General features: G+C 37.5%; 1 protein-coding gene and 1 long non-coding RNA gene across 2 annotated transcripts; both read right to left on the bottom strand.

Annotated features, from left to right (window-relative positions):
• Window positions 1-1,800: 1,800 nt before the first annotated feature.
• LOC139137940 (von Willebrand factor D and EGF domain-containing protein-like) lies at window positions 1,801-9,636 on the bottom strand. The gene is made up of 10 exons (XM_070706181.1): window positions 9,489-9,636; window positions 8,948-9,115; window positions 8,662-8,848; window positions 8,434-8,530; window positions 8,073-8,186; window positions 7,452-7,630; window positions 6,112-6,378; window positions 4,875-4,998; window positions 3,866-3,984; window positions 1,801-3,051 (listed from the first exon to the last, which is right to left on the bottom strand). Exons 1-10 carry the CDS (start codon window positions 9,605-9,607, stop codon window positions 2,995-2,997), a joined length of 1,431 nt encoding a protein of 476 aa, XP_070562282.1. The 5' UTR covers window positions 9,608-9,636; the 3' UTR covers window positions 1,801-2,994.
• A 150-nt stretch (window positions 9,637-9,786) lies between these two features.
• Window positions 9,787-12,891, bottom strand: LOC139137939 (uncharacterized). Its single transcript, XR_011553505.1, has 3 exons — window positions 12,817-12,891; window positions 12,142-12,205; window positions 9,787-9,978 (listed from the first exon to the last, which is right to left on the bottom strand). It is a non-coding gene; the product is annotated as an uncharacterized lncRNA (long non-coding RNA).
• Window positions 12,892-18,433: the final 5,542 nt, after the last annotated feature.

Genomic DNA, 18,433 nt, shown 5'->3' with positions numbered 1-18,433 from the left:
CGATTTCAATCATGGCGACATTTTCCGGAAATTGCCGAGCTCGCCCCGTTTTGGCGTAAGTAGCTGTGACGTCACTAATAGAACGGGTGGTGGTGACTTCGTGCATTGACTATGGAGATAGTGATAATTTCATGAGTGAAAGCTGTGCAACTGAGAATGTCATCGTCACAGAAGATATGACAAAGCTGTTCAGAATTTACAGGCCTGCAAATTTTAACAGTCGGAACCTTAACTTAAACGAGAACAAGAGCGGAACTCTTGTTGACCGTCGCGTCAGTGACAAGCCCACCGCGACCACAGTCAAACACACCAGTGCACTAGCAATTTTTATTTTTGGGGGCAATTGTTGCCTTTTTTGGTCAGAAAATTTTATTCTCAAAAAACTACTCATCAGATAGCTTTGGTTGACATGTTCTTAGGGATGATCCGATGTGATATATTCAAAGTATGATGAAATCTTCAATTGTGTATTTTTGCAGCTATTTTAGCCACTTTTCTCTGGCCACTGCATTGAGCTATCAAAGATTTCCACCTTCTTCATCAATATGTGTCAAAAATAGTTATTCTCTACATAAACACAGCGCAGCTATATCGGCCGCTAGGTCGCTTGCTTATCAAAAAGGATGAAACCAAAATGGGAAAAAATTTCTTCCACTGACTTACTTCTAATTCCAAAGCCTGTAAACAACTGGAAAATTAATTCTGTCTGTGCATATATCTTCAACACAGACGCTTCTGTCGCGTGAAAGTCTTCTTTTTGTCTGATAATCTAGATTATTTCGAACTAGAATGATTTGATTTGAAGGTGACATATTTCACTACACATACATATGTCATAATCCTCCAAATTGACGAAAAGAAAATTAGTATTTCACGCTCACTATACATTAGCGTCCTTGGACGCGATTGATCAAGCTGCAATTACTCTTGATTTGAACTCTAACAATACTGGCGCCACAAAATACATGGTGGACAACATAGTCTTACTCGTTTACACATTTGAAAATTAACCCAATAACTCATCCTTTCCGTAGTCTATAAAGTATTCTGCGTAATACCGCCATGTTCTATTGTATTTTAACCACTTGTAATATTAACCTGTTATTATCATTTTAATATACTCCATGGCGTGGCTTTGAAACAAAAGAATTGTAGCATGCCACACACGGGCAAATTATTTGTACTCGTGTATCTTTTCCATTGTCGGTAGAAATAAAAGTAATGTATGTCATCTTACCAAGATGCTGTATAAATGGACTGACTAGCCAATACAGACATTCACTCAGGGACTAACTCAGACACTCAGCACTACGGTCACTCCTTTGTGGGGTGACCGAGACGGGATATTCACTCAGGGACACCGACTCACGCAACTAGGACACGACCTCGGACACTCAGGACCACGGTCACTCCCTTATGGAGTGACCGAGATAGGACACACTCAGAACAGACTAACTAGGACAGACTCAAGCAGCAACACTCACAGGCAGAGTCACAGATTGATGTACCGTTGGCTGGGCCGTGAGGTCTAGCCATGGTTCCATATTCAATAAAGTAATTTAAGTTCGACATCATCACTCGTGGTCAGTTCCGGCTTCTTTCCAATGTTACGACATACATATACATATTCGTTCAATTTTCAGATTGCAATGAATATTTGAGGAAATTGGAGGTACCTTGAGGTTGGACAAATTTCGCAGAGTTGCAGCTCATGGGCCTTAACAAAGAATCGAGATTTTGCAAAATGCTCATTTGATTTCTATAAAAGGTTTCGAAGGGAATGTCATAATTTAATATAATATAAAAAACTAGAGGTACACAGTTTATATAATATCAAACCAAATCAAATCAAATCAAAATCACACAACATTTCACATCAAATCATGACAAAAATCTACACTATTATAGAACAAAAAACGAAACCTACATGGACGAAGTTATGCTGGCGCAATCGTCTCGTCAGAAACTGAAACATACATATTTTGAATCACAGATAAACTCGTTAACATATGCACGGGTAACGAATATTTAGAAATAACGAAACTACAAAACACACGTCAAATTTCACCAATCACAAATGAAAGAATGACTTAATAATGTAATCACATTACATAACACGGTTACAGTGTCTCAGTGCATTCAAAAATGGTCTTATTCAAATGAAGTCAATAACTCTACGTTTAATACTCTACTGTTAGATTTTAACAAACTATATATTTCAAAATTAAATTCCAAAGCGCACAAATGGTGTCATTGTAAAATCATGTTTTTAGCCGAACAAGCCGAACAAGCGTTATTAACGCTTCCCAGAGAAGCACAATAAAAACAACCGAATAAAACAGAATGGTGTCCAGTGGACGTTGTAGACTGTAGACTGATAAAACGTGTGAATTGGGCCAAAATAAACGCTATCCTTGACGCACATTCAGAAGAATGGATCAAGAAACACGTTTTATTCACTGTTGATACTAAATGAATGCGACCGTAATGGGATCACTCATCTAGCCTACCCCTATAAACCACGACCAAAACCTTAACCCCGCTCTACTCCAATCCTGACACGGACTCCTTTATCTTTGACTTCTAAATATGTCCAATATTGTTAATGTTTGTCTTTTATATACATTGTTCAACCTGAGATTGCTCTCCCATAGTTGTTTGAACAAATGGTGACCAGATTGGGGTTTATAACAACACAACGGTATAATGAGCAATGAGAGATCGTAAATTACTATTCACCTAAATAAGTATTTACAACAAAATATCAGGCACAATATCTTTATTTGATGCAACATCACTTTTTAGTAAGTCGGTGACAAAAAGGTCAAAGAAAGTTCACCTATGCAATCATCATTGTTGTCTGTTAGATTCCCTTGGCTATCCGTTGTGAAATGTGCGCGAGCTCCATCTAAATGTTAGTTCCAGTGGTGTTTCCGATTAATTCAGTAAGATGTATGTCCATTTTTAAAGAAACCAGAGAGATAGATGATCGGGTTATTTGTGAGACGTTTCCGTTCGGCCCGAGTCGGCACCTGCAGTCGATGGTTCAACCTGAAGTAAAAATATGAAGTTTAAAAATCAAGAGACGATGGGTAAAATTTATGAAGGAAGGAATACGTCGTGATGTGTGAAGTACAGGGGTGACAAATTCAGACAAAGTAAGGATATACGATTGTAGATCTTAATTAATAAAGGAGTGGCTAAATTGACAACAACAATTTGAAAACTGTTTACATAAGCATTTTGCTTTAGCCATAATTTTATTCATCCCGGAACCAAAAAATACTAAAAAGCAAAGCGTTTGTAAGCTCTGCAAACACAAGAAAAATATGTCAGATCATGGGACGTAAAACAAATGACATGCCCTCTTTCTATAACCACCCTTTCCCTTAGATCTATTGATCAATTTTATAATGTCTTAACCCTTTGCACCCTGACCTCCTGGTACTCTATGACGTCACCGGACATTTATGTCCGAGCCGGGTTCAAAGGGTTAAGATTTTTACGAAATCAAACAGTGAAAAGAAGGATAAAATAGTCAAAAATGAGTTGCTGAATTGTGTTCAGAAAATACATAACGGCTAATGTATAGAGGCCTTTTTGTTCACATTTTCTGATCTTTATGGAGAAAAAGAACTCGAAAAGATTTATTTATTTTATTTTATTATTTTATTAAACCTTGTTTAACGAGGGTAGCCTGGTAAGCTTCAGTAAAGATGCTTATCTCCCCCATCAGCGCCCTCAAACAGTGAAAACAGCGAGTAGAGTAAATATTGCAGCACATGTTACCTGAATATTGGAAACATATAGGGCAATAACTTGTTTAATATTCATTTGTGCAAGGTCAGAAGAAGTAAAGTGCTACCTTTTGATTCTTCTGTCTTTTCCGATATCGCCAGTAGAGAAGGAGAATAACTCCAACACCTGCCAACACTATGGCCGAGGTGATCAAAATTGCCAACATCCAAACACTGAATGCAAAGTCTGTTTTGATATGGTTAAAAAATAATAAAATCGTGATTGGTTTATTTTATTACATTTTGAAAATCAGCGAAATATACTCTATATTTAACTCTCTCTCTCTCTCTCTCTCTCTCTCTCTCTCTCATACATACATACACACATACAAACATACAAACATACATACATACATACATACATACATACATACATACATACATACATACATACATACATACATGCATTATGGAAGACCGGTCACGACATGCGACATGCGACTTTTTTAAAACTGCGACCTGGGAGTTCTTAAACTGCGACATACGAGTTCTTAAATTGCGACATGCGAGTTGCAAAACTAATATGGCGTTTGCATACATGTCATTTCGTTCTCTTCCTAACGATGGATTACAGAGGTAGAGACGAGCTTATTTCTGCCTACTTCTACAATGAATACACCGCGGGAGAAATAGTGGCCACGTTAGGACTCAGACATGTATGGAAGACCGGTCACGACCTGCGACATACGACCTGCGTCTTTAAACTGTGATCTGCGACCTAACCCTAACCCTAGCCCTACCCTAACCCTAACCCCTAACGCTAACTAACCCTAAGTTAAGCCGTTACAATTTTTCCCTCCCTTGGCCTAACTTCCTGGGTTGAGAGCGAAGTAAGGCTTTTTACCAGAGAAAGCCTAACCGCAGATCGCAGTTTTAAAAACTCGCATGTCGCATGTCGTGACCGGTCTTCCATAATACATACATACATACATACATACATACATACATACATACATACATACATACATACATACATACATACATACATACATACATACATACATACATACATACAAGACAAGACATCAGTTATGTTTGTAAAGTTCACGTTGTCCATATAGCTAAATGTAAACATACCAACTGTAGTCGCCATGCCGCTCCAGTCGAATTGGGAGAGCGTAACAAGACACTGCAATGTGTCGTCGTTTGGATGATAATCGCCGTCCGCGTAACATAGTCCCCCTATGATGCAGAACGTGTCCTGTAGGATATCGATGTAAGTGAAACACAAGAGTTACATGGTACATTTCAACAACAATCATATTTATCTGTCTATGACACACTGGATTTCATAGCGCTGATATAAAATATCGAATTTATTATCATAATTTGTTGCAATTGCAGTATAATTGCAGACAAACATTATTTGATAAAAAACAACCTTAAGTAGACGATTAAAAGGCGTATTTTGAGCAATTTTCTATGTCATATTTGCGTTGAATTCGAGTGTCGCATTGATATTTTGTTTCCTCTTTTCATTACTTAGTTATAATAAATTATTGAATACATGCTGATCTTTGACAAATTAGTCAGTGCAAGTTGTATGATTGATAATTGGAGCAAACAATTCACGCATTAAGTTCACAACAAAAGGATATCCTTCCCGAATGAGGTCTTTGTAACTCTGATCTCATTAAAAGCGTTCAGTAGGTTATTGCAAAATTATATTTTACTTTAAGGCCAAATAGCTGTATCTTTAAGCATTATTTTTGTGATTTTACTTCCAAACTAAAACAAGTTCGTGGGAATGTACTCATTAAGGGGTGTTTATACAAATATAATAAACTGTCCACTGGGACTGCATATGCAATTTTGAGCAAGATAAATAATAAACGTTTGCCAAAACGTACAATGGCGCCCTCGTGCAAATAAAGCAAATTAAACACTGTACGTCGTGCATATATGCATTGGAATCTTCACAGAAACAACAGAATAGTCCAATATAATGCATAGTGCCTGAATGTTTTCCACTGGGACATCATATGCTTTGTTTTCTATGTAATATTACCAGTTTTTCAAAATGGCGGGAAATCAAGATAATGGTAAAATTTAAATTCACTTGTCCAATTTTTCAGTGGTAAAAGACTATAACCTTTAAATTTGTAGAATTTAAAGACAACAGAGAAAATGGAAAGCCTTTTTCAGGTCAACAAATTTCAAGAGTTACAGCTATAGGGGCTTTAACAACAATGCATCATTCTTCTCTTCGTTTTTCTATTAAAAATTAGGAGTTTCGAATACTTAGTCAAGGTCATTTGAAAATGAACTTCCAGTGTGACGCAAACCAAAGCGTGCTATGGTCTTAGCGTTTTACCTTTGGTGTACAAACTCCAGTCTCGTCACAATCGATGCACTCTGAGTCAAATTCTGTAAACAGCAGCCCGTTGCTAAGGCCCACTCCGGCGTCGTTGCTAACATGAATTTCAAGGGTTGATAGCGAAGCAGCAATCTCTCTACTGTTATGGTCGGTGACTAGATTGGCGGGTAACTGACAAATGACTTCCCAGAAACTTATGAAAGTAGCCGCTGTTGCCGTCAGTGTCTGTTCGTCGGCTGCAACGGCTGTCGTATGCGTGGCAGGCTATAAAGGAAACCGTATGAAATGGAGAAATGAATTTTGACGGAATTATTGTTCTCAACATGTAGGCACTATTACGAACGTCGTTTAAAGGACTTCTTCGTTATGTCTTTGAAGAAAAATACCTGACGACTGATCAGCGGGAGAGTCGGAATTCACGGCTTTGTCCTTTCAGACATTTGCAAATTTATTCTAAGAACAGCATCGATATCAAGATTCAGTTAGCATATCTTCACTGTCAAATCGGCGCCTCTGGCACAGACATTCACACCTCTCAAAATTTTTCAAAACGCTTTTCTGGCTTGACGCTTGTCGGGCCAATTTTTTTGAAGATCTTTGAGTCAGAAAAGTTTGCACTGTTTTCTGAAAGTTGAAAATTGTGACACAGAAATGGCGGCAATTTTGAATTTGAATTTTAAAGACGAGTAAATGTCGGGTTGTTTGTTTTTCTCGTAGCAAACTTTGCATGGTGACATCTGGTTTTAGCCTTGATTTGGTAAGAGTATTGTTGAAAGTTTCCTAAAGGAAAGTTAGAGAAAAAGTTTTTCTTTCAGTTTTGAGGCATGTAATACCTTAGAAGGGATTGTGATGAGAAGGTTGTATTTGACGAAATAACGCGCTCCTGAGAGCCGTGGACTTTGTGAACTCAGCAATCCTTGAATATCAATGTATATCGGACTGGTGTAGACACAGAATCAAACATCCTTTTCTATGAATGTGTTTCATTGTATATCGGACTTGTGTAGACACTGAATCAAACATCCTTTTCTATGAATGTGTTCAAGTTATGCACAGTTTATTTACCGGTATTATTCAGACATTGTAAATAAAAACATGTGCCAAAAGACCGGGTAATTTTATCTGACATTGCGATAATATTACAGTTGTTTCCAAGGGGCAACACAACTGTCAAGCAAATTATGCAAATGAACCTTCCATGTAAACAGTGTATCATACCGCTATAGATAAGTGCCCCGAGAACGAAAGGATGGTGTTGAAGGTTTTGTTGTAATCCACAGTATTGAAGGTCGTATTTGTTCTCTTTCACAATAATTGCGCCTTTGATTTACACTTACTTCAAGTTCTTGGCTAAAATGACAGGTCAAGGACGGCGAATTTAGAAAATTATTTCCAATTATCGAAACACTGCGACAATCTTCTTCAGCACCGTTACAAGCGTAGCGTTCATATGCTCCATTTATGGACCATATGATAGGAGGCTTTGACAGATCACTGCAATCAACATCGCCGTAGCCTACAAGCGAACGAGAGACAATTGTCACCGAGACTTTAAGTGCGTTATGTACACTAAACAGATGGTAAACATTTTACCTGTACACAAATTAATATATTCTAAAGCGTACGATTTAAATATCTTGCTTGTGATACAGCATTGCAACGAACGTGCCTTTCGTTTTCTATGCAGCAGTCTATAATGGAAGTCATGTATTTTCTGGGCGACATTTCTTTAGTACAAATTTCTTGGTGCTGTGTGAATATCTTCGATAAACGATGAACGTACCAATGAAGCTCACACTGTTTAGAATTGACAACAGCCTTCTTTGACAACAGCCTCCTTTCTTCTGTCAGAATTGTGATACTGAGTATCACAATTCTGACAGAAGAAAGGAGGGACTGGCTTGTTTAGAAGTGAAACCAATTTGAGAAACGTTCCCGAGTTTGTATCAACAGCTTACCTTCATTACACTGACACACTCCGTCTGCACAGTAACCTCGTCCGGAACAGTCAAAACGACATCGATGTCTGATCAGTGACGGCGGCACAGCCATGATATCGTCAGTTGAAGTGACTGACGGTGAGAAAAAGAGATATGCCACTTCATATTTTAAAGTTTAAGTGAGTAATGGTTTCATATTGGTCATAGAATATAATGAAAAGCTTCAGCTTCTTGCGAACTTGGTGAACGTCACACCTTACCATTGAAAATGCCCTTTGGGCGCGATACACGTACAATTGAAATATATATATATATATATATATATATATATATATATATATATATATATATATATAAAACAATGCCAAATAATTCTCACTTTGTTCGTAGTAAGACAAATTTTTAAGAACCATTTCTTCACACAAGTCTTCCATCATCAGAACAGCGTTATTTACCATTTCGAAACCGTCAGTCATCTGTAAAACAGAGCCAATAAGGTCTGTAATATTAGTTCTATTAGGCCGGGTTACCTGCGAAAAGGAAAAAAATGTCATTCTAAAGTACATAAGAACACACAAAGAATGCATGTCGCTCAATTTGTTCTCACCCCAATATCATAGACACATCCGTTCACTCCAATGAACATATCAACTCCTTCCACGTCACCACAGAAATCAGCCAATGACGAGTTTTGAATCGCCCATCTACACGATCGGTCAGCTTCCTCTTGCGTGACTCCATTGGCTGTCGGCCACTCTATTTCCGGAGGCATAAATACACTCCGCTGTTTTCTCCTGCAAATGGAATCACAATTTGTGGTATGATTCGTGTATGGGAGCATTAGCAGAAACCTTCATGATAAAATCATAGTAAAAATAATTGAAAATTCTCACCTTGTCAGCGATCTCTGTTGCCGAGGCAAGAATGTCGAAAGAGAATTTGTAATGTCAATCTCCCTGTGTAAATCGTACTCGGAGATTGGTTGAAACACATCGGTGTTAAAGCCACACCCTTCAGAGTCAAATTCGTCTCCAGCCTCCGATACAATACATGCGCAGTAGCTGAAATACATGGCATTTTATGATGATCAGTATCAATTCTGTCTTTCCCGCTCGTGCCAGCATAGACCATTTTCGTAATACCTGTTCCATATTGTTTGTACATTGCTCTAAAGTTTGGCAAAGTGACTGTTTTACGTTTTGCACGACTGTAATCGAAGTTGAAGATTTTGTTTAAGTTGAACAGGTAAAGAGTCTAATGCGATACTGAAGGTTGAACTAAAACGAACGTACAGCATTTCGATACAGTAAATACAATACAGAGGTACAGAGATGTAAATACGAGATAAACACACATGTACATAATACAGGTAAAGAAATTTTATGACAAAAGTGCTGTTTTGGTATTTGTTTCCGTTTGACAAGATTAACTCACTTGTCAGAGTCGGCCTGCACACTACTCGGCACCGAGGTGGCGATGTTCAAGGCTGTCATTCCACAGAGTCCGAATGAATTTTCGTCATCGTCACTTGTTGATTGAACAAATACGTTCATCCCCCAATAATGTGTTTCCACGCGCACAATTCTACCAGACGACATGTAGACCTGTAGGCAAACCATCACCATATCTTACTTAGACTCAATCAAAATATGTTACACAAACATATCTATCAAATCAAATCAAAGATTGTTTTATTCTGATACCAATATCATCGTATTTACGGTACCTTGAATAGTTTCCCGGTTTCGTCTTTGGTAACTCTGACATTTTGACGAAGTTGCCCTTCACTGAGTTGGCCAACAGATGGCGCTGTCCTCGACCATTCACCATCACACATATCAACTGAGATCTCGTCACCATTTTCACGGACTTTGACACTACAAACGCAAGACGAATACCAACATGGCCAGGTACGGCCTCGCACCTACAGGGATACACCAGGCACAAGAGTTTTTTTTGTAGAATTTTACGACAACAATTATATATATATATATATATATATATATATATATATATATATATATATATATATATATATATATATATATATATATATATGTATATATACTGAGAATCTAGGAACTTGTAATTGTCACTCTACAGGCTGTTTCATGCGCTAAGCAATCATCTGGAGTGAGGATATGGCGGGAATGGGACTGTTTATATTGTGTTGCAGGTGAGTATGCATATTCAAATAAGCGGATGCGGCCAATGGCAGGTCAGTTATTAATGAGGAGGAATTTGCTGCGGTATCTGCATTTTGAGAGGAATTCTGATCGTTTGTTGAGTGTTGATTTGCTGTCTGAATAAATTATATGGAGTTTTTCTGTTATGCAAAGGTTGCAGCGTTTGGTTTTATTTGAATAGGGGGGAGCTCTGTCGATAATTGACCATTTGATATCGTAGTTTCTGTTGTTGTCTTTGAGTTTCCATATGAATTTTGAGAGTTCTGTGCTATTTCTGGCGCCGAAACAAAGTTGACACACATACAAAATGAAGTACGAGCCCCCGTCACCAAGCAAAGAAAACAAAAGACAACGAAGCAGACGAATCATTTGGTACAACCCCCCGTTCAACAAGGCAGTGAAAACCAACATCGGCAGAACATTCCTGAACTTGATTAAGACCCACTTTCCAGAAGGCCACCGTCTACGCAAGCTCTTCAACAAAAACAACGTGAAAGTAAGCTACAGATGCTCCAGAAATATGGGTAGCATAATCAAAGCCCACAACAACCAAATACTACATAAAGACAGGGAACAAGAGAAGTTGTGCAACTGCCGCAAAAAAAGACGATTGTCCACTTTCAGGAAACTGCCTCACCTCTTCAGTAATATACAAAGCCACTGTCACCACAAGCAACGATCAGAAATACTACATTGGACTCACGGACTCAACCTTCAAACAAAGATACACGTATCACAAGTATACATTCAAAACACCCAAGCACAGAAATAGCACAGAACTCTCAAAATTCATATGGAAACTCAAAGACAACAACAGAAACTACGATATCAAATGATCAATTATCGACAGAGCTCCCCCTATTCAAATAAAACCAAACGCTGCAACCTTTGCATAACAGAAAAACTCCATATAATTTATTCAGACAGCAAATCAACCCTCAACAAACGATCAGAATTCCTCTCAAAATGCAGACACCGCAGCAAATTCCTCCTCATTAATAACTGACCTGCCGCATCCGCTTATTTGAATATGCATACTCACCTGCAACACAATATAAACAGTCCCATTCCCGCCATATCCTCACTCCTGATGATTGCTTAGCGCATGAAACAGCCTGTAGAGTGACTACAAGTTCCTAGATTCTCAGTATTACCGCCCTGCAGAAATGCATTGAGCACTATACTTTGCCTGCATTGACAAGCAATCCATTTTCGTATATATATATATATATATATATATATATATATATATATATATATATATATATATATATATATATATATATATATATATATATTGTTTATATATATTGTTAATATATTGTTTGTATATGTATGTATGTATGTATGTATGTATGTATGTATGTATGTATGTATGTATGTATGTATCCATACACCCTTACATACATGCACGCAGACACACACAGTTCATGAGGTCAAACTGTCTCACGGGTTCACCCTATTAGAGAAGTTACATCTTCACTGCGGTCATTTGATCACTTTCAGGTATTCCAACAAGAGTATACCATACCCGTTAGAGACTATTTACAAAGCAGCCATCCATCCCCACGTTGTCAGCGACCACCTGGTAGCAGTCCCTGTGTACAGTGTTGTCAGCGACCACCTGGTAGCAGTCCCTGTGTATAGTGTGCCATCAGGATAGCAGCTTCCTCACTTTGTAAATACTTCTGTTTTCAAAGATGATCTTTCATACACCCTTGCGGGATTTTACTCTATTGAAGCTTCTTTATCGATTCGAATTGTGAGTAGAATTTTGTTTTGTTTTTATTTTTTTATTTATCTATTTATTTATTTTTTTTTTTTGGGGGGGGGAAGGTCAACTCTTAGTATCGCGTTAATTTGTTACTGTGACAGTAAAAGATAATAAGATTTATTATCACCTCAAAGTCTCCAGTATTGCTCTGATGCAATAGAAGGTCATCCCCAACGCTAAGAGTGTTCTCTCTAGGGAACAACGAAGAAATAAAGCAAAAGTATAGAGTAACATAGTGATAAGGTGTTCATGGTGGAACATGTATATTAAGGTAGTATATTAAGGTAGAACGTGCCTCGGGGACAGCTATTTGGAAACTTTCACAATTCTTTTCTGATACACCACTTGTTGGGGTTCATTTTAAAGCTCTTGGCGTAAGAAAACTTGCCATTGGTCTAGATTTTCTAAATTCTAAAATTTATTTTTCATTATTGAGTTAAACAGGTATCTCGGCCATTTTGAATTTCAAATATCAATAAATCTTGAGTTATTTGTTTCTCTAGTACCAAAATTTGCACGATGACCTACTTTTTTTCTTGATTTTGAAAGTGAATGGTTGAAAGATTCCTTTAGGAAAGTTTTAGCAAAAGTATAAGTCTTTCACTTTCGAGGCGAATACTACCTTAATATAATTAAATTACGCAATGACGTGAAGTTTCAATAGGATGACGTGAAAAAGAACCAATGGCTATTTTGGCGTTTGCGTTTCTTGTTTCCGTCGTGGCTATGGAATATATGCATGGTGTGGTACTGAATATGGATACCTCTCTTTTATGGTTGATTTCAGTTCGATTAAACTTACGTTCTGTCGAAGGATGAAAGGTGACCGCCACCAAATACTCTGCATCGATCGGTGTCGTAGTCCGTAGTCATCACCTGCCAGACAAACAAAAGGAATAACCTGAGCGAATTCAAGTGATGGAAAATCATATTAGAATCCGTCTACTTGTGAACGGTATCCTATCAAAGAAGCGATTGTTTTACGTAGTATATATTTTCGCATTGGTAAAAATAGACGCAGAAAGCGTTTCGCGTTAATCACAAATGACTTAGGGAGTCTTAAGGGTTACCGTTTGGGATAGATAGTACCCCAAGGCTCGTAGGTGTTTTAGTTGGCATCGCAAAAGGGTATGTCCACTGGAATCAGTCTGAAATATCCTTTTCAAGATGAAGTTATTCATAATCAGTATAAAAATCAAGATATCATTACTGAAAGATTACTGTGATACGCAAGGCTGTGACAGACAGTCACCATGTAAGGTCAAATCGGAAAAAGTCACCATATATGTATGTATGTATGTATGTATGTATGTATGTATGTATGTATGTATGTATGTATGTATGTATGTATGTATGTATGTATGTATGTATGTATGTATGTATGTATGTAGGCCTATCGGCTAGCAAAATCAGTCAAAAATTACGTATACGAAGGCTGGTTTGCTAAATTACGCTAGCAAAGGAAATCCGACACAGTCATTTTATTAACATTTTTCCAAGCCACAAACCGTTAACACTTCTTTGTAACCTTCTGTTGCCGCCACTGAACATTCTTCACTCGGAATGATATCAATTTCAACATGGCGGTCACCGTCAAGCTGAAAATCCCGCACGGCCGACACGCTTACTCTGATTGGTTGGTCGAAGGTACTGTAGTCAAGGTTCACTGAGCATGTGCTGAACACTACTTCCTGTCGACCTGGAAACACTGAAGTAAGAGTTTAATACCCTTAATTGTATTCGTCGAATATTAAACTGCCTTCATAATTATTTTGAATAAGTTTCTTGCGCTTTCTACATTTTGATTTTGTAATGAATGATTTTACATGTAAAATGCTTAGTATCGCCTCTGTATTTACATTCGGTCTCTCGTACTTAGGGGTTTAAAATCTGTGGCGAATTCCTTGAGATAGAGAGACTATTACCGCTTACAAGGTGGTAACCGTTGTAAACCAACTTGCTAAGAAGGATGTGTCAAGTAAATGAATGGGTGCTATTAATAAATCAAAATTAAACAAACAAAAAAACAAACAAACAAACAAACAGAAGCAGTCACCAGTTCTTGATACCAGAAGTCGGTATTGTTAACATGGTTAAATTTACCTCTTCTAGAAATAATGTTAACTGTGCAATCTACGGGAACCGTCGCTCCAATCTCAAACTCGGCGGGACCTCCATTTTCCGCCACTGTAAGAGTCATTGGACTGACCTGCGATTGATTTCAAATAAAAAAAGGATTTCACGCATAATCTGTCACAGAAATAAATTGTCTATTATGTTATATCAAGCTACAATGTGCCATTCTGTTTGGACGAGAGCTTATTTCACCGATGCTAAAACACTGTTTTAGCAGTGGAAAAACGGGCCCCTGAACCAGCATAGAGGGTTAATGCGGAAACTAAGGGAAGGCCATGTACCTTACGGGAAAATTTCGGGGTAATAAATGTATAAATAAATAAATAAATAAATAAATAAATAAATAAATAAATAATTTAATAATTAGTACTTTGTAAACACAGGTATAGACTTTTTCCTCCTTGTTTTAGAAAACACGATTGGAACAAATTTTGGGATAATTGGATGGTGAAGTATTGTCGATTTAATCTGCAAATGTACCATCATCAATTTTTCTTTTTAAGTTATAGGCCCACACTTGTTTTTATGGGCAATTTGTAATATCGTAACATCCAGCTATATGGCACCTCACTCTTTTGAAATTTGAAAAATATCAAGATCCAATTATCCTAGAAATTCCTCACTGTATTTTTGACACTTTGCCACACTTGCACTGTCACTTTTTGTCGTCTGCTTACAGAATGTGCCAACGTAATCCCAACTTGTAAAAATGCTCTACCAAATGCGTTTAATTTCCCACGTTCGATCTCTAAGACGTCCGTTTTCTCCATTTGAGGCTTACAGTGAAGAGACTACCCCATTGGACGACAGAGACACACAAGTTGATATAATATATTAGCAATAACCCCACCGCAGGCGGGTATATACTCGATTTTGGTACAATTCGCTCCATATAGCATTCGCCTATCAGCTCGTGCTTTCTCGCCTCTCGTGTGTAACCGCCTGCGGCGAGGTTTATTGTCTTATTCTAAACTGTTATAATCTTAATTCGTAAAGGTCCAGTAAACTGTAACTGTTGACAATTCTTTCCAGTATTTGTTGCACATGTTGACAACTAGAGTTACTAGTAATACTTCCCACAGTGTGTTGAAATACCTGGTACCCAACTTGTCAACATCGTTTGTGTTCGGTGTAATGCGTTGTTAGTGTTGATAATGGAACTCAGGTCTGGACTTGAATTTAATTTTCATCAAAAATAGTGCGCGTTACCCAGTGTCATGCCGATGTGACAAACCAAGGACATAGTATTCAAAAGGCTGTACGAAATTAACCCTTTGAGCGCAAAAGTCAATTTTCATCACCGTTATAAAAGTGTGATCCAGTCATTTTTTTCAGAATTTCCCCCAAATTTTGATCAACAACCGTAGCCAATGATAGTTTATGGCCATTTGATCCAAAATTATCAAATAAATAAAGAATAAATAGTAGAAATTGGTGAAATGTTGCACTAAACTTTTAGCGGGAAAAATTGCAGCACTCAAAGGGTTAAGAAAGAAACAGAAGCCGATACAGGGAACAGCTGTACAGAGAACACTGTCAAACGTTACACTCACAATAGCCTTATGATAACGAGTCCTTGCAAATCTTTGCGAATGTGCACCTCACCTGAATGCCGACGAATACTGCATTGCTTTGGAGTGGTTCACTTCTTGAACTTGACCCTTGCAAACCAGTTGACACCTGGCACTGGACCTTTATTGTTAAAAATCATAGAGAAATATGCCAACATTCAGTAATGGCTCGCTATTCGACATTGTTCAGAGATAAGGGACCGTCTCAGATTGTCGCAGAAGTTCAAGAAACGAAATTAATTCGTTTTGATCAAAACCCCCTCCCCCTCCCCCTAAACGAAACTTCAAAAGTGCGAAATGTTTATGTCTGCCTGAGGGTACAATGTTGCATTTTGCTATAGCTACTAAAGACGCATTCCCTATGCCACATTACAATTAAAGTAATCGATCAGATTTGACTACTAACAGGGCATTTTACCGCATAAAAGTTTCATTTTATTTTACTTTCCCTTTTTGCATCTGTTCTTTGTCTCTGCGAACACGCAATTTGTACTTGGTAGGGGCGGTAAATAAGCGAGAAACTTTGACAAGGGGGACCAGGCATGTTCAATCATATTAAAACGACTATGACCAGATGCATAACATGTGAGAATAAAGACATCAAGTAGTTAGAGCATACGCTTATAAATAGCACATTTAAAAAAATGATACTTTTGTCTTTGTTGAATTTGATGAGTGAAAGGTTTAGGATACAATGTTAGTATTGGCAAATTGTGTTTGGGGCACAAACGAGATGGAAACAGTTACAAATTTGTTGGCACAAGTGTGCAGTTTTTCTTTAATTTAAAATAAAACACGAAAACTTGTGATCACAAAATAAAAGTGCGAAAGTGAAGTTCACTAATTGAATGGAGGTCAAACCCCCTCCCCCCCTAAACGAATGAATTTCGCTTTTTGAACTTCTGCGACAATCTGAGACGGTCCCTAGGGGGTAGGATGGAAACTTTTGCGATAACAGAAGGGAAGTTATATAGTAGACTGATCAAATACGCCCTGATAAACAGCGTGGTGTCTTGTATTACACAAACCGTGTACACTGATATTGTCATCTATATATACAATTTACTGTATTATTCAAGTATAATGATGGCGCAACTACTGGAATTGTGATGTCCAAATAACAGTGCTATGTAAGCGATACAACACTTGAAACCAGAAAAAGATGGCGCGTAAGGACTTTTCGTTATCTGTGATGTCGTTTGTCACAGCCATCAATGTGCGAGTACACAAAATACGACGTCACCTTCAATTATACGTAATATTTTGGGACCCAATCACACGCAAACTTTGTTAGAGTTTTCAATCAGAGATAACCCGATTTTTGAAACCTTCAAGGAAGAATTTTGGATTCAGGTCATCTCCATATGCATCCTCATTTGTTATTGCTCCCGCGTTTTGAAGTGGCCAAAATTTCGCGGTACATGCCTATTCTTTACTGTACCTGGTGGTTTATTGCTTCGAATGTATGTTATTCAGGATAAAATAAGTACTCCATTCTACAAAATGATCGCCACTGATTGTTTCAAAAAGGATCTGTGACAGCATCCAGATCTGCTACCATTTCTACACAGGAAAATTCTCGATAAAGTCGTTTCCGTGAACGTCAAACCGAGGAACTCTATATGATCGGAAACCTCACTCATCATTTTTTCTGATTTACAGACTGAAAAATGAGGGCGCTGTTCCATCCACATATGGGAGCCCGTTTGAGATATGTTGTATAGCAAACATTCTTATAAGATCGAATTTGTTCCTCGGACGACAAAAACTGAACATATCAATTGTTCATCATGTGACCCAGAAGGACACGTCATACCAGGCGCCAAATGTAAAAAAATTAATTTACACAATCAAGCTTTTTTAGAGATAGAAAAGATGGAAAATGTATATATAGAGAGAAATTTTATATATATATATATATATATATATATATATATATATATATATATATATATATATACGCATATAGGGTATGCATTTATACATGTAGAATACATACATACATACATACATGCATAAATACGTACATACATACATACATACATACATACATACATACATACATACATACGTATGTGCACACATACATTCGCAAAAACATGCATAAACACACACACTATACATACATATAAACAAACACAGATACATACATGCATACATACATACATACATACATTACATAAATACATAGAGCCTGGACTTGGATAAATTTACAATCAGCCTCGCTTTCGACATACAGTTGAAAACGAGGTTGAATGTAATTTTTTTCAACTGTGAGCTTGTCTCGAAAATATTTACATTCAGCCTCGCTTTCGACATACAGTTGAAAACGAGGTTGAATGTACATTTTTTCAACTGTAAGCGTATGTCTCGAAAATATTTACATTCAACCTCGTTTTCACTTTGCATACATACAGCTGTAAAATTTTATATACACGTAATACCAACTGCAAAACTTTATATACAGTCTCGTTAACGTTTTCACATAGATGGGACTCGGAAATTTATTTTCACATAGATGGGACTCGGAAATTTACACGCTGGGAAGTTTTATACACAGACTCGGTGGGAAAATTTTACATACAGCTAGCTGGGAAGTTTTATACACAGACTCGGTGCGAAAATTTTACATACAGCTAGCTGGGAAGTTTTATACACAGACTCGGTGGGAAAATTTTACATACAGCCAGCTGGGAAGTTTTATACACAGAC

Source organism: Ptychodera flava, chromosome 8 (genome assembly GCF_041260155.1).
Source record: "Ptychodera flava strain L36383 chromosome 8, AS_Pfla_20210202, whole genome shotgun sequence".
Taxonomy (NCBI): domain Eukaryota; kingdom Metazoa; phylum Hemichordata; class Enteropneusta; family Ptychoderidae; genus Ptychodera; species Ptychodera flava.
This window is presented reverse-complemented; position numbering and strand designations above follow the sequence as displayed.